This window comes from Solanum dulcamara, chromosome 8 (genome assembly GCF_947179165.1).
Source record: "Solanum dulcamara chromosome 8, daSolDulc1.2, whole genome shotgun sequence".
In the NCBI taxonomy this organism is placed as follows: domain Eukaryota; kingdom Viridiplantae; phylum Streptophyta; class Magnoliopsida; order Solanales; family Solanaceae; genus Solanum; species Solanum dulcamara.
The window spans coordinates 62,114,703-62,138,771 of NC_077244.1; the positions used below are offsets into that span (position 1 = coordinate 62,114,703).

Here is a 24,069-nt window from a genome sequence, read left to right on the forward strand (position 1 = left end):
TTCGGTCTAAAGTATCTTTTCTTTTAATTTTTAGATGCAAAGATGATTTATTTCATCCAGTGGAATGTTAGAGCTAAATTCACAAAAAGGAAAATTTGGTGAAACTACATCATGTGTATCCAAATAAAAAAAATTCAGCTTATTCAACTATATGTGGCCAAATGAGTACTAACATGGATAGGAAAGTAACATTCTCACGTACATAAGAAAGAGATGCGCTCAAATACACACCATTGAATAATATTGATCATGTTTCAATCTTGCATCAAGATAGATAAAACCAAACACTGAACCATACAATAGTCCATGTACAATATGTGCCTAATTGAGCACTTTTACTATACTAAGTGCATAAGACCATCCCATGAATCAAACACCACTGATATATAAACTACATATCGAATGTGCTATTACATTTTCTCTCTACTCTGACATAGACCAGTAGTAGTCAACACTATTCTTCAACCAAAATATTCAACACGGACCCAAGGCCCAACTTAAATGTATTGCAGGTTATATCTTCTTGTTTTGTTCACGTTGTCGAGCCATAAAAGATCAACAGATTCTCTGCATATAATCAGTATTTGTAAATTAGAAAGAACAAAGATCTTTTGCCTAGCAAGAAGATACCATGCAAGTATCAGCTTCTTTAACTTTAAGACGTGCAAATATCACTGAGAAATTAAATCTTACAACACCTTTACTAGTATTTCAGAGCATGAATGGTAGTCTAAACAACATTTTGGAGAAAGAAGGGAATTTATTTTTTAGAAATACATTTTATAAATGCAGCAAAAGCAGATACAAGTCATGGTCCAAAAAAAATAATCTATGAAGGATGACATTCAGATTTAGTACTTGAGTATGAGAGAATACACGAGTGACACAAGCATAAAAACTCACTCTGGTTATCTCTTTTACCTTCATCAATCTCATATTTCGTGGAGTATTTCATAAAGGCCGCCTCCTTCTTGGACTTGCTCCAGTTCTTGTAGCACCTCTTCACTGAGATGATGAGCCCAAAGTGTTTGAATGAAAGCAGGTTTCATCCTTGCTTTCATCAGGAGCAGGTACGTGAGACTGGATCGGTCGATATGATGAATGGAAAATCCTTCGTTCTACAGATCTCTTCAACAGTTAATTTTTCACCTATATTTAGCGTGGGCAAGGATAAAAATGAGAAATTAAAGAAGCACATTAATTTATCGTTTTTCACATGTTCTTCATCATATGTATTTTTTTATTTCTCACGTAGGTGTTAAAAATCCTTAAAGTTGTATCCCGATCCTTCAATGAAAAAAATGATAAATTATAAAATTATTGCTCATACCAGAATTTGAATTGACGATCAAGAAGAGAAAAAGGAAAAGCAAAAACCTTACAAGTACCTTATATCTCTAAAGAATAGAGAGAGTGGCTTTTTAACATTCTCTGACTCTCTGAACATGGAATGTCATTCTCTGCCATACGAGTACACTGCAAGAAATTTCCAATATGAAAATATAATAAGGATACCAACTACGAATATCTGTAAGATTTGAATGCTTCTTCTAAGAGTGAGCACGTAAAACAATAAAACATCACAAGGGGATAGACATGGACAGGGGTCTATATGCATTACATATGAAAAATTGAGCAAACTTGAAAAATACATAGGGCTATGCAAACAATCATGTCGTTCTGTGATGACTGAAAACACAAAAAGTCAAAGCAAGAGTCTTGGGCATCAAACACATTGAATTCAATTATATTACCAAAATTTTAGTGTTAGCTTAATAAAATCTCAAATGTATATGGTTATACCGCAAGCATGAAAACATTTATTGCTACCTATCATTATATAATCAAAGATACTTTAAGGTTTTGAAATATGTGAAATCTGTCCAAAAAATATTGTGATCCCCAGTGAAAGATGTTAATCCAGACCCCACTTGTGAGATATCACTGGGTATGTTGTTGTTGTTTGTTTGTTAGTGAAAGATGTTAATGCCATGTCAACATGTAAGTAATTGCTTTTGAAAAAAAAAATCTCGTCACCTGCACATTGTTGTACAATAGAAGTGTTTATGTCCTAATTTAGGAGTCTAAACAACTTACAGAATTACCTTGATAGATGGAGAAAATATTAGATCAGTCAAGATTCTATGACTTTCCCTGCATCTATAAAAGAATCTAGAGTCTATGATTATCACTAAAATTACCAAATCTGTCTGAACTTCAGAACATGAGAGTAAAGGAAGAGAGAAATGTGCAGTTAGATTCTGGGATACAATGTCACTCTTATCATGGTCCCAAGACTTTCATCCATGAAGAAACAATTAGAAAAAAACATTACAGAAAAGTTTAAACAATAATATCAATTAAACATGTCAAGATCTGAGAACTATCTTATAAAAGGGCTACTGGCTACTGCTGTGTCGAATCCTTTTTGCCATCTTTTGTTGATATCTTAACCACTAAAACACCACTATGGCTTTTATTTTCGTTGTTTAGGAGGTTAATAGATTTTTCTTTTAAGACAAAAGGTGTGCCTTATTTACTCACATTGTTGAACACTCATGTAATGAGCATTAGAGCCCTTATTGAAGATAGAATAAATGAGAGTACCATATTTTTAAAGTGTCTTCTTGCTAAAAAAAAATTATTTGCTCATGAAATTAAGGTCTTTCACATGTAAACATCTTCTTTTGACTTTACTTATTGCTACAAAAAGTATCACCTGCCATTTACGTATGGTAAAAACTATTTGATAAATTCTTAAAATCTCCATATTTGATTGTAGCAGCGTATCTGAAGTGCCATAATCCAACAATGTCAAGCTTGTCAGCGTGCCTTGAAGTACACTACTGTCAAAACAGTACCATCCCGAGTTCTCTACTTTGCTTAATAATATGAAGTCAATAATCAAGGGCAGGTCATCACACAAAAATCAGTACAAGCCAATCTTAAGTTCAACAGTACAAGCCACTCTTAGTACAACATATTTTTGCAATTATTTGAACCTAAACTACTAAAATCATGCATGAGTAGATCATGGCATTCATGAAAAATAGAGATAAAACATATACATACGCCAACCGAACTCACTATAAAAAATTAGGGGTCAATAGAAGAACTAACCGAGAGAAGATCCACCAGAAAATGGAGAAACTCCACAAGAAACCCAAAAGTGAAGACCAAAAGGAGCAAAAAAAAAAGAACAAAGGAGAATGATCCAATTACCAGTAATCAAAGTGAGAATATCAACTAGGAGGATGAACATCGAAGAAGAAAGCTATATCAGGGCAATTCCGAGATAGAAGCTAAGAAGAAGCACAAGCAAGAGAGAGAAAAGAGAATTATCATATACCATTGAATGAATCAACAAGTGTCTTACATCTCTATTTATACATGGAAGCTAGAGCTACAAATTACCAATAACTAACAGAATAACTACCCGAACCAACAGTGAACAGTAATAACTGTTTTTGTGACTAATGTACAGGAATAACTACTTTTTAATATTCCTTCACTGTTTCCAGCTTCATTCTGATTCATCCATCATTATCTAATCATCTAAGCATTGTATCAAAGATTTTTAACACTAAGGAGCTAAGGCCTGAGAGATTACAGCAGCAACATCATAACAACAGAAATCAAAATTTACATCGTCTAAAATTGGACACAATCTTTAATTTTTATCATGTTATTCTAGTGTATGCTTATGAAATGTATCGGGGTTGTGAAAAAAATTCTTTTGTTTAACCTCTAACTGTCTATTTCATGTATGAATCAATATTATTCCATTCCAAATTCTGTCTGATACCTCCCCCAAGGAAAATCTCAAATTTTCAAAAGAGTATGAAAAACTACCATGGAACCAAAAATTGATGAACTCTCAAAGAAATCAAGTGGCGAAGGCCAGAAATCAAATGCCCCTACTCCCAAGAAGTTGTTGGTCGGGATCGTGGAACTATCCCTCGAGAAGTAAGAAGCTGATCCTTGTTCAGTCATAAGGATAATAGTTCTTCTAAGGTCAGGGGCAGCCGGACCAGGGGTTACCTGCGACTGGTAGTGGCACAACCAGAAGAGGAGTAGAGTAGAAAAGGGATATATGAAAATCGTTCTCTTACTCTGTGCATCTCTGTGATGGGTAAATCTCCATAAAAAGGGGACAACTTTCGTGTAGATTGTGATTGGATGTCACTGTCAAGATTTTCTCTACAATAAATCTTTCTCTTAATAGATCTCTTCTTGTTCCTCAATCTTCGGAGAGGCCCCCTGCGAATCCGAAAATCTGAGGAGCATGCCACAACACAAGGATGGTCCCCTATGCATTTCATATTTTCCTTAAGGGAAAAAACAAATACCCCCATCATAATGAACCCCCCCCCCCCTCGTGATCAGGATGAGGTAGATGCCGCCCATAGGCCAGAAATCAGTGCAAAAAGAAGGAAAAAGGGGAGAAAAACTTACCAGACTTGACGAACTATGTTGAGCGGACTCTCCAAAATAGTTGTTGCACCAATGTCGGATCTTCTAAAAATGCAATACTTGATACAGCAACTTAAAATACTTATTCATCCTCCTCCCTGCCATAATAATAACAATAGTAAAGTAATAGTACAAGTATTTAGGCAGTATCACTAAATAAAGAAGTCAGATCCAAAAATAAAATGGTGACAGTAAAACGATACCTTCGAGAACGCCCAATTAAAATCACACAAGGACTCAGTCTGCTCAAATAAATAGATATATACTCCATTAGTTTCTACAAATATTCTTGGAGTCATCGAGCAGAAAAATGGTACAAATATCTCCAATCGAAATACATGCCTGAAAGTAAGCTAGCTCAAATCTCAGGCATATTTTATTTTTTGTTCTTTCGTTTCTGTTGATTTATTAATTATATCCATTAGGCTGGTCCTAATGCATTCATTATTTTTAAATAAAATGTCTGAAAGTAAATGTAAAGCAGAATCTCATATCAATTAATTCATGAAAAAGTGGAAGTAATAGCATAATACTGTGTTACAGAATTTGACACCAAAAACTCAAAAGTTAACCTGCATCTGCAGTATCAAATAAGATTAATTTGCTTTCGTCAATTCAACTGAATTTCTAATTAACTGATTTAAAGTGATACATACATTCTTAAGTTCCAATACTGAGTACACTTAAACGTGTACCATTTGAAGAAACCCACTTAAAACAAAGCTTCACAATCTCGAATTATAATGAAATCAAACACCCACCCAGGCCACCTAAAATGAAAAGAGAATGAGCAAAAAGGGATCAACCCGAGTCTTCACAAAGACGGAGAGAGAAAATTGAAGGATGATCACAATCCTTTTCAAACCCATGAATCAACACATAAAAGTTAGTCTGACCAAAGTAAAATAGAGAGTTTAGGTTTTTTCCTTAAAATTCCAAACTGAGAATTAAATTCTCAGAAAAAACTTGCATCAACAACTTGAAAAAACAAAGAAGACGAAACAAAAGTGGTAAACTGATAATTAAAGGAACAGACCTGGGCTAAAAAAATGATCCTTCCTGAATACTTTCTCGCCCTCTCTGAGTGAAGATTACTGGGACATGGAAGAAAGAGAATGGAGAAATGCACAGACCTAGAAAAGAGTAGGAGAAACAGAATTAGTCAAGTACAGGTGATTTGCAGGAAAAAAGAAATAGAATACATGTGTTGATAGGGAAAGAACATAAATGAAAGTCCAAGTACAGAAGCCCAAGTTTATAGTACGCTTTACATAGCTTACTGTACAATCAATTTTCGTAGTGTTTAGTGTTCATCCAACTCTTGTTGGCTTATATATAATAGAAAAGAAAAGAAATATAACCTCATATTTTCTCGCCCAATCCAAACAGCAATCATTGACAGCAGATGCAGGGGGGAAGTTATAACCAACTAAGAGCATCAAAATGTCATTGAAAAGACAGAATTCGATACAAACAGAAAAAGAATTCTTATAAAAGTCAAATTTTGCTGTATTTGATGATAGATAGGAGTACTAGAAAAAGTTGAGCAACTTCCCATTTCACAACAAGTATATCAACCAGATCCCATAAAGGCAGTAATACATTGCCTTGCTCGGAATCTGTCAATCAACTGCTTTCTTTACAAGAGAGTCCCAGATCAAAACAACATGACCAAGGTATATAAGTCAAGTTGGAGTTTGTCCCCAGTTTTAATAGGGAACAAACAGGATCCACGTAAAGTCCAATTGGAAGGAGAATGACATAAGCGGAGGATGGAGCCAAAGTACCAACAGAAGATCCAATAGGGTAACGCGCAACAAGCATATCAACAAGAGAAGATGCCGAGGGACTATAGCTTATTCCCAGTAGATGGTCAAACTTGCAACAAGGTCCAAATTTGCACACTCCATTTTGTGAGTAGTGAGAGCAAATTACTGCACTTTCAGTCTAAGCACAGATATTATTAAAGCACAAAATTCACTGAGTTAAAATATTAATATGTTGATGATTGGATAGAAGATGCACCTTGCCAAAAGATCAATGGACAGCTAAGAATCTCTTCACACAATTAGAACAAGAACGCAACATCAACTTGGCAATGCAGACCAGTCTGTCTTCTATTCATGTTCATTGTGTTCCTTCTGTCTCCTTGTATTGCTATTTCCATTCGTTTGTGTTTTCAATCCTTTTCCTTGTCTCCTTTGAAAAAAATTTGACTGTTAAATTATCTTTTTGATTTGACTAATTGAGTTCGTTTCGCAGAATGAAAAAGAATGTTCGCACTATATAAAATCAGACAAAGCAAATTTGGCATGACCTGTAAATTTCACCATCCACAGCCACTTGGTGCGCAAGTTCCAGCACCAACGGCTGAACCTTTTCCTTTGCCAACGGCTGTTCCCCACCAGCCACTTATCCAGCACCACAATCTTTTTTTGTTGATTCTGCTGAACAATATGGAATGGTTGCTGGCAACTGGCCAGTTGCAAGGCCTACTTTACTTTCAGGTTCCTATCTTCCTAGCACATATGGTCTTGTGCTTTTTCCCTCGAAATGGTTCCCGTGCCGGATTGGACACCTTATCTGGTATGTATATCATAAGTGTTTGTTGCAACTGTTGATATAAATCTTTTCTGAAATGCACTATTTATCTGCTAAGTATTAAATTATTTGGTGCAGGATTATGCTATTCTAATGCCCTCCCAACCTACTCAGTCTTGAGCTGGAGCAGGTCCAGTTTATGGTCATACACAACTATTTGCTTCAGCACCTGCCTACACAGGACCATATGTCTATTATTACTTCTCTTGGTGCTTCAAGAAGCAATTAGAATGAGTTTGCATTTCTAGAAAGACCTGGGCAGCCTGAATGTCAGTATTACATGAAGTATGGGGATTGCAAATTCGGATCTTCACGTAAATACCATCATCCACCTGAGCGGAGTGGAACAAACACAACTTTTATCCTCGGTGCTATGGGTTTTCCTCCTGGCCTATAAGCAACTTGCCATCTAATCCTTAGATTGAAATTCTTCTCTGCAAAATTTAATGATTTATCATTTGGCCTTACTTGTAAGTCTATATTACAACAGGTTATCTACCAACATTCCCTTAGTATTTCTCAGTGCAAATTTGCAATTTTCTATTTTGTAAGGCATTGTTATGGGAACATAAATGTTAAAATAAGAATGTTGAGATGGATGTGCACATATGCAAGATTAGACAATATCGTAATGATCACCTCCTATAAAAGGCGCAAAAAATACACAGAGAATAAGACAATAGGTGAGATAATTTGGTTAGATCCTATGCAGACCTACAAATGGATGTACAGATCAAAATGATCACCTCCGACGGAAGGTGCTAGCAACACACATAGAGGATAAAATAAAATGTCGCTTAATATGATTTGATTACATCCTATGTATGCCTACAAACGCATCCGTCTATAGTGTGAAGTCATGATGATAGAAAGTCCTACAAGTGTAGACGAGCTAGACCTTTTTTTATAAGGTAATGTAAAAAAAAAAGACGATCTAGACCTAGAATCTCGAGGATGGAAGTTTGTCTCAAAAAACGTACAATCTTTCGAATCTATACACATCGCAAAAACGTAGAACACAATGATTGACGCCTATTATTAAGGATGTGTATATTAATGGAAACTGTAGAGAACGGCTAGTTATTAAGGAACCTAAATGATTGAATATTGGAATGAAATAGGTCCAAGTGAAGTGAAATGGCCAATGAAGATTCACATTACCTGAATTTAACTAGTTTGTGATCAACACGTGTTTTTTTTTGTCGTTTTAAAGCTACAATTCCTCATAAGTAAAGTCATGATAGATTTAAGCTTTCACTAAATTTAGAATTGCCCTTAGTTTGGATGGGAGACAACAACATTATTTAAAAAATTACAATGAACCAAATTAACATTACTTTGGAATCATGAACCAAGAAAGGTGCTATATTACTTATATTACTTCTATATAAGAGAGAAGATCCAACTTTAGTAGTCTTCACATGAAATTTTCTTGTCCATTTTACACCCTACTTGAAGTTCTAATGACCTGGCAAGTTCTCACCCCTTTTGGAAATTTTAATAACTATATGGGCTTCTTAAATGCTATAAGGAGCTAAGTTGCTTGGACTTGGGTGAGGGTGTCTGACATGGGTGCGAATCTAGAGGTCGAATTCTTAATGATCTAACTTTTAAGATTTGGGAATACGAATCTAGGTGTGGATACATGTACAAGGATTCAGCTAAAAACAATTCAAGTATCTATAAATAGAGTTATAAAACCTAAATTTGAGATATTATGTGGAAAACTTGAGGAGAAGGTGTTGATCAAGAGGATAATCCTGAAAAGAGATAAAATGAAGAGGAGTGATGTGGAAATTTCTATATACAAGGTATTCCATTTTCTTCAATTTCACCTTCGCTTTTGTTTTGATTACAAAATTCATTGAATCTATCCTGAATTTCTCCATTGATTTTGGTCAAAGTACCCAAAATCAGTTGACCAGATCGGGTACAAATCCCACACCCACACCCATGTTGTGTCGTGTCGACACAGGTGCAACACTGAAAGTGAAGAGTCCGAGCAACTTAGACAAGGAGTGATGATGTCATGGAAGAGATGATAGTGACACCATAAAAGATCTATTTTTCAACCAAATTAAAATTGTACCAAAAGTTTGGTGTCCTTTTATATGGAAATGGCTATTAAACTTATTTCAAATTATCTTTTTTCCTAAGAAATTTACTATAGACAAGTCAAAAAGTTATGGTGACATTCCCTTTCTACCTTAGTACATGTTTAATTATTAAATTATTTTTTTAATATATAGCTAAAATGTTTTTAAAAATTAAAATATAAACTACAAATTAACTCTCTAAATAGTATAATACTAAATAATGGCAAACGAGATTAACTTTTCACATTTTTGGATATTGAAATGCTTTTAGAAAGATGGAATCAACGTTCTATATAATTTAGGACAAAATGGTCAAGTTAAACATGAAATATTAAAGCTTCATACACGTTTAAGAAATTACAGTATAGATTTCTTTAAAAAAAATTAAATTAAGAAAAATGAAAAGATACATCATATCTTAACATGCAGTTTTAAAGAGAAGAAAAGATTAAAGTAAGAAAAACAAATTACTTAATTAACCTTCCAATTCCTTTTGTATGGTGTAATTTGAATGAACATCTATAGAAGTATTTGTTTTATCAAGACTTTTAATCATTCAATTTTAAATGCATCTTTATTTATAAATTAACTTCATTGACGTCATCATTAAAAAATTGCCAATATAAATCTTGATGAAGTTTGGGCTCGAGCTTAGAGTTAGAGATGCCGCAAGCAAAGATCATATAGCCTAAACACAAGCCCAATGCCACTAGCATAAACACAATAAATATGCCAGGAGAGACCGACAAAGAGAACTCCTGCATCAACTGCCAGAACTTGCACGCAATAAATATTTCAATAACAAGAAGGAAAGGAAGGAAGAAAATGAATCCCAACTGCCTACATGGGAGTAGAAAGGATGAGCACATCTTAGTTATCTTTCATTGTCAATATTTTTACAAAACAGGAAATTGCAAATTTGCACTGAGAAACACTAGGGGAATGTTGGTGGATAACCTGTTATAATATAAACTTACAAGCAAGACCAAATGATAAAGCATTAAATTTTGCAGTGAAGAATTTCAATCTAAGGATTAGATGGCAAGTTGCTTACAGGCCAGGAGGAAGACCCATAGCACTGAGGATAAGAGTTGTGTTTGTCCCACTCCGCTCAGGTGGACGATGGTATTTACATGAAGATTCGAATTTGTAATCTCCATACTTCAGGTAATAATGACATTCAGGTTGCCCGGGTCTTTCTGAAAATGCAAATTCATTCTGGATGCTTCTTGAAGCACCAAGAGAAGCAGTAAGAGACATATGTGTCCTGTGTAGACAGGTTCTGAAGTAAATAGTTGTGTACGACCATAATCTGGACCTGCTCCAGTTGCAGACCAAATAGTTTGGGAGGGCACTGGATTAGCAGAACCCTACACTAGATAATTTAATACTCGACAGATAAACAATGCATTTCAGGAAATATCTATATCAATAGCTGCAACAAACACTTACAATATACATACCGGATGAGGAGTCCAATCCGGCAAAGGAACTATTCCCGGGGAAAAAAGTATAGGACCATATGTGCCAGGAAGATAGGAACCTGGAAGCAGAGTAGGCCTTACAACTAGCCAGTTGCCAGCAACCATTCCAAGTTGTTTAGCTGAATCAACAAAAAGAAATTGTAGTACTGGATAAATGGCTGGTAGGGTAATAGTCGTTGGCAAAGGAAAAGGTCCAACAGCTGATGCTGGAACTTGCGCACCAAATGGCTGTGGATGGTAAATTTTACGGGTCATGCCAAATTTACATTGCACTATTTTCATATAGTGCGAACATTCTTTTTCATTCAGTAAAACGAATTCAATGAGCCAAATCAAAAAGATAATTTAATGGTCAAACTTTTCAAAGGAGACAAGGAAAAAGATTGAAAACACAAACGAATGGAGATAGCAATCAGACAGAAGGAACATAATGAACATGAAAAGAAGATAGACCGGTCGCAGCAGGGAACCATAAATGTTATGTATCACCAGGCTTGGAGATTCCCCTCTCTGTCTTGGATGGTGGTATTTGTAGGACGCACCAAATTTACACATCCCCGTCCTCATATAGTACTGTAAATCATAATCAGGAACAACTAGCATTATAATAGTGAACATTACAGTCTTATACATGAAAGTTTTGCAAGAGTTCCAAATGCAAGACAAATAGACATCTAACATTGCTGACCGATAGTTCTAGTATTCAACAATCACTTAGTTTATATTAGCAGCAAATCATTTGTTAAGAAACCTCTGAATGTTAATCATAGTTTGGAATAAATAGGTTCAGTTTCTAGATCACACAATACAAGATATGAAATGGAATATCATAGCAGAACGAAATGATTTTCATTTTTTTCTTTGATTAGTGATCCTACACTACAACAAAAGAAATTTCTTCAACAGGTAACATACAACGCAAATTCAAAATTTAGCTAAATCTAGCAAAATCATGACAATTAACAGATCAGAAAAAATATAGTAGGCTTCAACTGCATAGTTATCTAAACCACACATTCAGGTAGCAATAGCATTCACATTCTAAAATTAAATCACAACGCAGAAGAAAGTTTTCTAAAGAACAATATCATCAGCGTGAAACATAAAAAAATAGTAACAACAAAAACAACAATTCCATTGTAATCCCACAAGTCGGGTCTGGAAGGGTAGTGTGTACGCAGATAAGCTTAGTGTAAATACTAGAAGACGCGACAGAAGACTTTACGCTTTCCAAAATGGACCGTACACAAATGAACTCTGCATATCAAACATTTGATATGTGTCGGAACACTATACATAATAGAGAGACAAAGACACTGGAACCTTCCACAAAGAATTGAACAGACAGAATTAAAAAAGTGATTGATTCACTACAAGGAAACCGTAACCTCACTCTAGAAAGCCAAGTGAACAGATGAATGAAGGTAAGGTAAAAAGTCTCAGAAGCTCGAAACTAGCACCCCAATGGTAAAATGTAGAAATTAAATCCGATTATTTAAACTAAAGCACTTACGAGTAGCCCAATTCAATAGTATATTCCAAAAGACCCAAAAAATAATAATAATATGAACTTAGTAACACATATATTGAATGCAGAACAGAATGCCAAAAATCAACTTATAACATTCTAGCAGTGGCTTTAAAAAAGACGCAAAATTAAAACAGAGAAAGAGGTCCTTCTTCTTGGGCAGACAGCAAACAGACGACTCGTGAGAGGGCTGAGTCAGCCAAGTGTGCATTTTTGAGTATCAAGAAATTTTGGACATATATATGACAAATAACTCCAATTTCGTATATCATAAAATGAAGAGCTAATGGAAGAGAGAAATGGCATACAGTAATCAATCATAGCTTATACCAAAAAAAATAAAAATAAAAATTATACAACTACTGTGCCTCAGTTCAAGTTGGGGTCAGCTATGAATCCATACTGACCATGTTTCTCTATTTAAATTCATCTCATGCACCAACATTATACAACCATGATCAATCATAATTGGAAGAAAATGATACAAGTATAATCAATGAAATTGGACAATGAACAGTTGAAAAATAGATTCCTCCATAGAGCATTTGAAAGATACGATGAGAAATCTCATCATGATCAACATCATAAATAGAATACTAGATACTAAAACATAATTCTTTTAATAAGCCACTTATATGCTAGGACAACATAAGATGTCATTCAGCATATTAGATTTATGATAAGATGGAAAAGCAAATATATTGGATCGTTAACAAAAAGGACAGCTCAATTAGTACAGGGTCAGCAAAAAAATAAAAGTTATTGTACAAAGCAGAGCTAAATCAAGAAACACATCTTCTCTCTCAAATTTGATCATTAAACTAACACCAAATCCCAAACTGACTTCTATCACATTTAATGGAACTACCTGGCAAACATATTGACCGGCTCTCTCAGGTATTCTCCTCTAGTAGCTTTTCTTGCTCCCATAGCCTGTTATCAGTTTACATACATGAAATTTCAAATCTTTTGTGCTGACTTCACTAAAGATCAGAAGTGCAAAAATGTAAGAAAAAAGAAAGATCTTTCTTCTTTCAGACAACAATTTTAAAGGATTAACAATAGACATCACTAATGTCTAAAAAGACTAAAAATCAGGAATGAAGATAGAAAAACCAATCGACTTCTTAGTAGATCAACCTGAATTGGACAGTAAAAAAGCAAATCAAGTGATCAGGCATAATAAACACAAATACATCGAAATGAACCCTAGAATTACACGATTTTTATGTGGCTTATAACAAAAATTACCTAATCCCCATTGCGAGGATGATTGAACAGACAGCGAGGGCCATAGCCACAGACTCCGTTCCTCAAGTAATAAATACAAACAGGCTCGTTGAGCCGTTCAGGGTACGATCCTGAGCCACTGCCGACCGACAACTGCGACATAGGCTCTGCATTACACCCAATGAGAAAGAAAAAAAAAGAGTCAGATACAGTCCACATTACATGAACTAGTGTCCTGAAATTCCGGCAAAATTCAGATGAAATTTTAAAAAAAAAATGCAGGTAAGAGTGTACTCTCCTTCCAGTCCAATTTCTTCGTCGGGAAGTCTGCTCCGTCACCGGAGCATCGTCCATTGGCTGGTTTCCACTATACATCTCCATTTTCCCCAAAATCAACAAAAAGAAAAACTATATCACCCAGACGTTACAATCTACAAAGAGAGTGAGAGTGAGAGAGAAAGAGAAGTAGAGAATGGTATTTGAACAAATGACAAAATATACAGCATACACCCATACGTTACAATCTACACTCTCTCTGTTTCTCTCTCATTCAGTAGGCAGTTAGTCAGTACTGTGTGCGTATTTGGTTTTAATGGCTTTGGCTTCTTTCACCAAATACTCTTTTTTCGTGATTTGTGTTCTTATGATTTTGTCTGTTGTAAGCTCTCGTTTTGATCGCCAACAGGGCGTTCGGTTTTGGGGTGGGGGATTGAGCTTTAAAGAATGGTATTTTTATTTTCTCTCATATTTTTCTTAAAATATTTTATTCCTTAGAGTTAAAGATTTTAACTTAGGATTATTGACTTGTTTTTATTATTTGGACTTAAACTCAAATACTTAAAAATATTATTTTATTATTTAAACACTACAAAAATATTTAAAAGTTATTTTGATTTAAAAGTACTTAATATAAGTCAATCCAAATAAATTCTTAATAAAATAGGATTTGCCCTCCAAATGAATGGATCTTTATCCTTTAAATAGATTAATTTTCAGTTTTTACTCTTAGGTGTTGAATTTATGCTACCAAATGTATAGAAATGCAGTGAAACACAAATGACATGTTAATTTACTACTTACGCAACTCATGCTATTAATGAGTAAATCTCTTATAAGATCACTTCATGACCATGTGAAATTCAAGTACAAAAATAGAAAAAGAAAAGGATTTTATGAAATTATGTATGATTACTTGCTCTATAACATGTCAAGCTTATAATTGAAAACGCCCCATCACAGATTTCATAGTATGCACATAGTTAATATGAAATTACCGGAGAGCATAATGCACATATAACACATTTTTCTTAATTTAATTCATAGTTTCTATTTAATCTTGTGGTTTTTAACCACACCAACAATTATAGTTTAATTTCTTGGATAATACTGAGCATAATATGTTGATATATTACTAGAACCAATACATGTGTAGATGATCTTAAACTATGTTATCTTTGACTAATAAAGTGCATACGTACTTTACATTATGTTTTGCGCTTGTCATATGTGTAAAGTAAAGTTGGAAATCAAGAATTAAAAAGTTGTTATTGTATTGCTTTTTAAAATAAAGTAAGACACTGCAAAGTGAAAGTAAAAAAAATACATGATATTTTTTAAGAAGAATTCGATGGTGCACAACAAAAATGGAAAGAAATGTTAAAAAGGCATGATAAGGCGGGTAGAATTTAGTGAATGCATCACTTTGCTTTTCATCTTATAAGTTTTCGCATTTACTTCTTCATATTTTGAACCTCATGGATAAAGTTCTTGGATCCGCCACTGATCTTACCCCACATGTATTAGTCAACTTTGCACAATACAACACACCATCACTAGTTTACAATAGAAAGAAGTATCAAAAACATCTTGAACTTGGCGTGGATTTTTGGTTTCGTCTCTGAACTATTGACAAGTTTAAAAATACCTCTCAACTTGACGAACTAAGCCTAAATACACCCCTTCCATGCTATATGGCATAGCAAGTGCCTACAATTTATTTAAGCACATAAAAGGGTAAAAAAAGGTCACATCAGTCTTTTTTTTTAGAGAAGTATCAAAAATACCTCCGAACTTGGCGCAGATTATTGGTTTCGTCCCTAAACTATTAACAGGCTTAAAAAACACACCTCAACTTATGGACTAAGCTTAAATACGCCAAGTTCGGAGTTGTATTTAAGCTTAGTCCATCAAGTTGAGGGGTGTTTTTAAGCTTATCAATAGTTTAGGGACGAAACCAATAATCTCACAGCAAGTTTGGGGTGTTTTTAATACTTCTCTCTTTTTTCAAATCAAATGACCGAAAAGACTAGATAGGAATTAGTTGGGGTCATATATAGATGAACTTCTGTTTTATTATTATAAAAATATACTCTCCCGTTTCAATTTTTTGGTCCTATTTTTTTTTAGTTCGATTCATAAAGAATGTCATTTTTCTTTTCTCAACTCTTCGATTTCAACTTTTTCACATGACATGGATCATTTTAATACATTTGACATATTTTTAATTCAAATCGCAAGATTTAAAAATCTCTTTTTACTTTTATTAAACTTTTTGTCAAGTTAAAATAGGACAAACAAATTGAAACATAGGGAATAAAAATTTGGTATAAGTTCTAAAAAAAATTAAAAATCAATTATTATATTTTGATCCAAAAATAAGTTTTTAACAGATTTTGATAAGCAACCCACATTTTCAACTGTAAGGCTGTGAGTTCGAGTCATCAAAGGAGAAAAATATCGATGTTGGGAACAAAAAACAACTTTATTTTGTTTTTGAGCACTACGGTCGATCATATTTTTTACTTTTAAAAAAATGTTGATTTTGCTATAGTTATTTTACTTTAAGTGGAAATCTGAACATTTTAATTAGTAAATGTTGTAAAATTATTGAAGGAAGTGGATGTCTTTGTGGACGTCCCTTTCTTCTTTACTTTTTCTTTCTTTCTCTTTTCACTTTTCCTTCCCCCCAATTCTGTCTCCCAATTTTTTTCTCAACTTATTTCTTTCTTCATTTATAGTTGCTATAAATAGTCACTGTTGCTATGCAATTATACATACTGAATTCTCCTATCTCTCTCTTTCTCTTACTGTTTCTTACTATTTCTCCTTCTTATTAATTTGCTAAGTTTATTTGTTTTATAACACGTTATCAGCACGAGCCTCCATCACTTTGAGTTATTTTAAAAAGGTAACAAAAGGGTAAGAATTTTCTTAAAATGTCGAATAACTCTAAACTTGAATTTGTTGCTCTTGATATTTCTTGAAAAGGCTACTCATCATGGGCACTAGATGCCGAAATACACCTAGAATCGATGAGTCTGGCAGACACCATCAAAAATAACAATATGACATCTAGTCAAGACCGTGCCAAATATTTCTCCGCCACCATCTTGACGAGGGGTTAAAATTTTAGTACCTCACATTAAAAGAACCCCCTTAAACTGTGGAACAATCTAAAAGAAATATATGACCACCTGAAGTTGGTCATCCTTCCACAGACACGTCATGATTGGCTCAATCTGAGATTGATGAATTTTAAAAATATAACTGAATATAATTTTGCCTTGTTTAGAATTATAGCACAATTAAATTTATGCGGAAAAGAAATCACTGAGCAAGACAAACTTAAAAAAATATACTCCACATTTCCACCCGCGAATGTGCTCCTGCAGCAGCAATATCGCGAAAAGGGTTTTTAAAAATATTTTGAATTACTTTCTCACCTTCTTATTGTTGAACACCACAATGAACTGTTAATGAAAAATTATGATAGTCGGCCCGTTGGTTCTTTGTCACTCCCTGAAGTGAATCAGACAAATTATAACCAACGAAAAAGAGGTCATGGACCCAGTCATGATCGTGGTCGAAGAAGAAATTATAATCATGATGTTCGGCTGGCACCAAAAAATGATCAGCAATATAAAAATAAGAGTGAAAAGTAAGAACCTACACCAAAGAAAAATTCAGAAAGTATATGTCATAGATGTGGAGGCATGGGGCACTGGTCACGGACCTGCCAGTCATTAAAATGTCTGGTTCAGCTATATTAGGAATCCTTGAAGAGGGTAGAAAATAATCAGAGACAAACTTTATCTCTGAAGATAATATTGAGCCTATGCATCTGGATGTAACTGATTTCTTCAATTTTTCAGAAGGAAATATGAATATTGATAACCCTAATAATATTTAAATAATTTTCTTTTCATTTTGTTTGTACTAAATAATATGTTTGTATTTTTCTAATTCATGTAAATAAATAAAATTTATATAATGAGTCATGTATTAATTATAATGTTTACTTTATTTCTTTTTGGAAAAAAAATATGAATATGCCTCAAATTTTATTTGGATCAATGATTAATCATGATGATATTTTTGTATTTGATAGTGGAATGACTCATACCATTTTTAAAGACGAGAAATATTTTTCTTACTTGCTTAGAAGAAAAGCAAATGTTATTTTAATTTCTGGTAATTCAAAAATTATTGAAGGCTCCGAAAAAGCTACTATATTTCTGCCTAAGGGGACAAAGATTGTCATAGAAGATACACTATTCTCTTCTAAATCTCCAAGAAACTTGTTAAGTTTTAAAGATATCCACAGAAATGGATATCATGTTGAGACACTAAATGAAATGAATACTGAATACCTTGGTATAACCAAGGGTGTCTGAGGCTAGAAATATATTTTGAAAAAAATATCAATTTTGTTGTCTGACCTATATTATGCAAAAATTAGTGCAATTGAAGAACATTTGATCGTAAACTAGAAGTTTATTGATCTAAATGCATTTGCGTTATGGCATGATTGAATAGGTCATCTGGATCAGTAATGATGAGACGAATTCTTGAAAATTCAACTGGACATCCGTTAAAGAACCTGAAGATTCTTACGAATGATGAATTTTCATGAGTTACTTATTATGAAGGCAAATTAATTGTCAGACCATCAACCCTAAAGGCTGACATCGAATCTCCTTACTTTTTAGAGCATATATATGGGGATATATGTGGACCTATTCATCCACCTAGTGGATTGTTTAGATATTTTATGGTCCTAATAGATGCATCATCAAGATGGTCTCATGTGTGCATCTTATCATCTCGCAACTTAGCATTTGCGAAATTGTTAGCACAAAAAATAAGATTAAGGGCGCAATTTCCAGATTATCCAATTAAGGCTATTCGCTTTGATAATGCTGGAGAATTTACATCCCAAGCTTTTGATGATTATTTCTTATCAATTGGGATAAAAATTGAATATCATGTTGTTCATGTTAATACTCAAAATGGCCTTGCAGAGTCATTTATTAAGTGCCTACAACTGATAGCAAGACCTCTACTAATGAAAATAAATTATCGATTACTGCTTGGGGTCATGCTATCTTACATACAACAGCACTTGTACGTCTCACACCGACAAATTATAATAAATACTCTCCATCATAATTAGTATTTGGTCATGAGCCAAATATAGCCCATCTATGAATTTTTAGTTGTGCGGTATATATGTCTATAGCACCACCACAACTTATAAAGATGGACCCTCAATGAATGTTGGGCATATATGTTGGGTTTGACTCACCCTCCATAATTCGCTATCTTGAACCATTGACAAGAGACTTATTAACTGCTCGATTTGCAGATTATCGATTTGATGAAACAACTTTCCCGCAATTAGGGGGAGAGAAAAAGGAACCCAAAAAAGAAATTTCGTGAAAAGTTTCATCACTATCTCATTTTGATCCACGTACCCGCACATGTGAACAGGAGGTCTAGAAGATCATCTACTTATAGAAAATAGCAAATCAAATGTCAGATGTATTTATTGATTTAAAACGAATAACTAAGTCACATATCCCTGCAGAGAATTTGCCTATCCGGATTGATGTCCCAAAAGGACCATCTACTAGTATCATAACTTCTAAATCTCAAACACGCCTGAAGCATGGTAGAATATTGGGTTCAAAGGATAAAAATCCTAGAAAAAGAAGCGTGAGAAATAATAAGGATGATACTACAAAAGAACCTCCTGAAAAATGTCAAGATTTGAGTAATCTTGATATTCCTGATCTAATTAGTGAATTCGAGACTCAAGTGAATGAAGAACTTTCAATAAGTTCATTCGGTGATGGGATATATTTAGATCGGTCAAAAATTATGATGGATAATATTTTGATCTAATGTTGCACTTAACCTCATGTAAGATAGTGAAAGTCTTGAGCCTAAATTCGTCAAAGAATGTCGACGTAGATGTGATTGACCAGAATGACAAAAGGCAATTCAATTAGAATTAGACTCACTTGCTAAACATGAGGTTTTTGGACCTGTAATCCAAACCCGTGAAGGTGTAAAACCAGTTGGCTATAAATGGGTTTTTATGCAAAAACGAAATAAGAGAAATGAAATTGTAAGATAAAAGGCATGTCTTGTTGCACAAGGATTCTCTCAAAGACCCGGGGTCAACTATGAAGAAACATATTCACCTGTTATAGATGGAATAACTTTTCGATATCTCATCAGTTTAGTTGTACATAAAAATCTTGAAATACATCTAATGGAGGTAGTTACAACTTACCTTTATGGTTCACTTGATAATGAAATTTACATGAAAATTCCAAAAGAATTAAAATTGCCTGAAGCATGTACTAAGTCTCGGGAGATGTACTCAATCAAATTGCAAAGATCATTATATGGTCTGAACCAATCAGGACGTATATGGTATAATCGCCTGAGTGAGTACTTGATAAATGAAGGTTATATAAATGATGTCATTTATTCATGTGTTTTATTAAAAAACAGAATCAAAGTTTGTTATACTCACCGTTTATATTGATGACATAAATCTCAATGGAACCCCTAAAGAGGTCCAAAAGACAATTGAATATCTAAAGAAAGAATTTGAGATGAAAGACCTTGAAAAGACAAAACTTTGTCTAAGTCTGTAAATTGAACATTTAGCAAACATAGTCTTTGTCCACCAATCTGCCTACACTGAAAAAATCTTAAAATAATTTTATATGGACAAAACACATCCATTAAGTACTCCAATGGTTGTTTGATCAGTTGAAGTGGATAAATATCCATTTCGACCTCCAGAAGAGAATGAAGAATTTTTTGATCCTAAAGTACCTTATTTCAGTGATATTGGTGCACTTATGTATCTTGCTAACGCAACCAGACCTGATATAACATTTTCTATTAATTTGTTGGCAAGGTATAGTTCATCCCCAACACGAAGACATTGGAACGGTATCAAACATATTTTGCGATACCTAAAGGGTACCACTGATATGAATTTGTTTTATACTAACAAAAGTTGTGCAGACTTTATTGGTAATGCAGATGCAGGTTATTTATCAAACCCACATAAAGTTCGATCTCAAACAGGCTATCTATTTACATACGGATGAACTGCTATATATTATGGCAATCTACAAAGCAATCTATTGTTACTACTTTTTCAAATCATGCTGAAATAATAACAATTCATGAAGCAAGTAGAGAATGTGTGTGGTTGAGATCGATGATATAGTTCATCAAAGAAAGATGTGGCCTGAAAAATGATGTTAAAGTACCCAAAGTTATATTTGAAGACAATGTCGCGTGCATAGCTCAATTGAAAGGCGATTTCATAAAAGGAGACAGAACGAAACATATTTCACAAAAAATAATCTTCACACATGATTTCAGAAAAATGATGATATTGATGTACAACAAGTTCGTTCGAGTGATAATCTTGCAGATTTATTCACAAAGGCATTACCAACATCAACTTTTGACAAGCTAAGACATAAGATTGGAATGCGTCGTCTCCAAAATATCACATGAAGTTTTCATCAGGAGAGTAAAATACGCGTTATACTCTTTTTCTCTTAACCAAGATTTTGTCTCACTGAAATTTTTTTGTAAGGTTTTTTATCAATGTATGTACTGTTTTTCATTCATTAGGCTTTTTCCCGCTGAATTTTTTCTAATAAGATTTTAATGAAGCACAATATCTATAGGTGTTCAAAATAACTATATATATTTGTTCTTTCACTAGAGATTTTTTTATGGACATCCAAAAAAGAGTGTTGTAAATTATTAAAGAAAATGGATGTCTTTGTGAACGTTCCTTTCTTCTTTACTTTTTTCTTCTTTTTCTTTTCACTTTTCCTTTCCATCCAATTCTGTTTCCCAACTTTTCCCTCAACTTATTTCTTTCTTCATTTACAATGATTATAAATAGTCACAGTTATTATGCAATTTTACATATTGAATTTTTCTATTTGTATAAACAATTTATAAAAATAAGAAAAATGGGAAATAATAGGAAAATAGAGGAGGAAAGTCGAAAACAAACAAACAAGGGATTTAACAAAACCCTTGTTTGTTAATTGGAAAGAAGCAAAAGAAAGAAACAAGCAAAATAGCACACATCGGCGGCAAACCAAAAAGAAATACTCATTCAGCCATCGACCTCGATTTGGTACCCTGCTCCTTCTTGCTCTTTTATTCTACATTGCGATTCCTGCTAAAGGATTTATATTTTTCAATTTTTTTTTTTCAAATCTGTGTTTCATGAGAAGAGTAGTAGTTGAAAGCTAGGGAAAAGAACTTGGAATTGTTTAAGTATTTTAACAATAACAATAACATAGTGGTGTAATCTCCGAAAAGGACAGTGGGTATTAAAAAAAAGAAAAAAGGACAGTGGGTACGCTTTTCAATATATAAGTGATGTCAAACACATGGCTAGGAAAAAGTCATATACACTGCATGTAAAAAAAAAAAAAGAACTTGTCAAACACTTGGTTCATTTTTTATTTTTGTGTTAATTATCACGTTTAAATGATTGTGTGGTGAATTTAATTTTTTTTTTATTTTTTGAAATCAGTTTGTGAATTATTAATTTTTTGAATGATTTAATTTCTATTTTCTAGGAAGTTACTGCCGAGATGGATGCTGCAGATTCACCAATATCTCCAGAAGATCATAGTGACACCAATGTCGATCGTTCTGCTCTTTTGAACTTAGCAAATGACAAACACTCTGAGAAAGCGAAGAGTGATTATCGAATTCTCTTAAATGGTTTAATTGATGTAGCAAGGTTCCTCTTGAAACAAGGATTGCCATTTTTGGCTGATGAGGAAAGAAAATGCTTGGGAGATGAAGGTAATTTGGAAGCGTTCTTGCAATGGTACGGGAAACGTGCAGTTCCTGATGTGGGAAGAGTTATATCAGAAAATGCTCAAATGCATCAAACCATGATTGCCCCAAGTGTCCTGAAAAACATTGTGAATATTTGTGCAAAGGAAACAATTAAAACCATTGTTGAAGACTTAAATGGCAATTGTTTTGGAAGAAATGACAATTGTTTTATGCTGTGTTACCAAAAAGGGTATTTTGATGGAACGTTTCGTTGGTGTTATCCACATCAATGATAAATCTGCACAATCATCGAAAGAAACAATAGATTCTTTGCTTATGAGTTACTCAATGAGTCCATCTAAGATACGTGCACAAGGTTATAATGGAGACGCTAACATGGAGAAAGAGATCAATGATCTTAAGACTCAGATTTTACAAGATAACATGTCGGCATATTGCACTCATTGCTTTGCCCAACCACTACATTTGACACTTGTATCTGTTGCTAAAAGACAACGTGATGTCGATGATTTCTTTGGTATGCTCACTTTTATGTTGAATCTGATAGGAGTTTCTTTTGAGCGACAAGATTTTTCACAAGAAAATCAAGTTGAAAATTTGGAAGAACTGCTAAAGTTTGGTAAAATTCTTACTGGGCGAGACTTTAATCAGAAGTATGATGAGCTTGAGAGATCAAGTGATGCTCCTTTGGAATCTCATTTGAAACTGTACTTAGTTTCATTACTATATTTCCATTAATTGTTAACATATTAGAAGTTATTGCGAGTGATGATGTATGCTCTTCTGAGAGAATGTGGGCAGATGGTCTTGTGGATGACCTACAATCGTTTGAGTTTGTTTATATGCAACATGTGATGTTCAAAGTACTGTCGATCACAAAGGAGTTGGATATAGTCTTACAAAGAAAAGATCAAGATATTGTAAATGTTTTGAAACTCGTTGGCACGACAAAGAGACAATTTGAAATAATGAGAGATGGTGAATGGGAACATTTTATGGATGATGTCTCTTCATTTTGTGTCAAATATGATATTTTGATTCCTAAAATGGATTACCTCTATGTTATTCCTAGAGGTTTGAAGCGCAAGGTATCTACCGTCACATATTCACATCACTATCGCGTGGAAGTTTTTGATGTTGTTATTGATTCACAATAGCAAGAGCTTGACAAGTTTTTTGATACAGTGAGTAATGACTTACTTCTTGGCATGGCTAGTTTGAGCCCAGTAAATTCCTTTGCTAATTATGACAAGGACAAGACAATGAGATTAGCAAAATATTATCCAAATGAATTTGGTGACGACAAGCTTCAAGAACTCAGTTGTCAGCTTGATAATTACATTGTTTATATGCGACAATGTGACAATAAGTTCACAAACTTGAAGGGACTTGGTGATCTTTCTGTTGGGGGAGGAAGCACCACAACTAAAGTTTGATATGATGAAAATAATGAAAATAAATTGGACACGAGAATTTTACGTGGAAACCCCTCTAAATGATAGAAGGG

The 24,069-nt window shown here is 33.8% G+C and overlaps 1 protein-coding gene and 1 pseudogene across 1 annotated transcript; one reads left to right on the plus strand and one right to left on the minus strand.

The window, feature by feature from the left end:
- Nucleotides 1-215: 215 nt before the first annotated feature.
- LOC129898654 (zinc finger CCCH domain-containing protein 32-like) lies at nt 216-14,103 on the minus strand (annotated as a pseudogene).
- An 8,633-nt stretch (nt 14,104-22,736) lies between these two features.
- Nucleotides 22,737-23,719, plus strand: LOC129900037 (uncharacterized). The gene is made up of 2 exons (XM_055975019.1): nt 22,737-23,269; nt 23,353-23,719. The coding sequence occupies exons 1-2, from the start codon at nt 22,737-22,739 to the stop codon at nt 23,717-23,719; spliced, it is 900 nt and encodes a 299-aa protein (XP_055830994.1).
- Nucleotides 23,720-24,069: the final 350 nt, after the last annotated feature.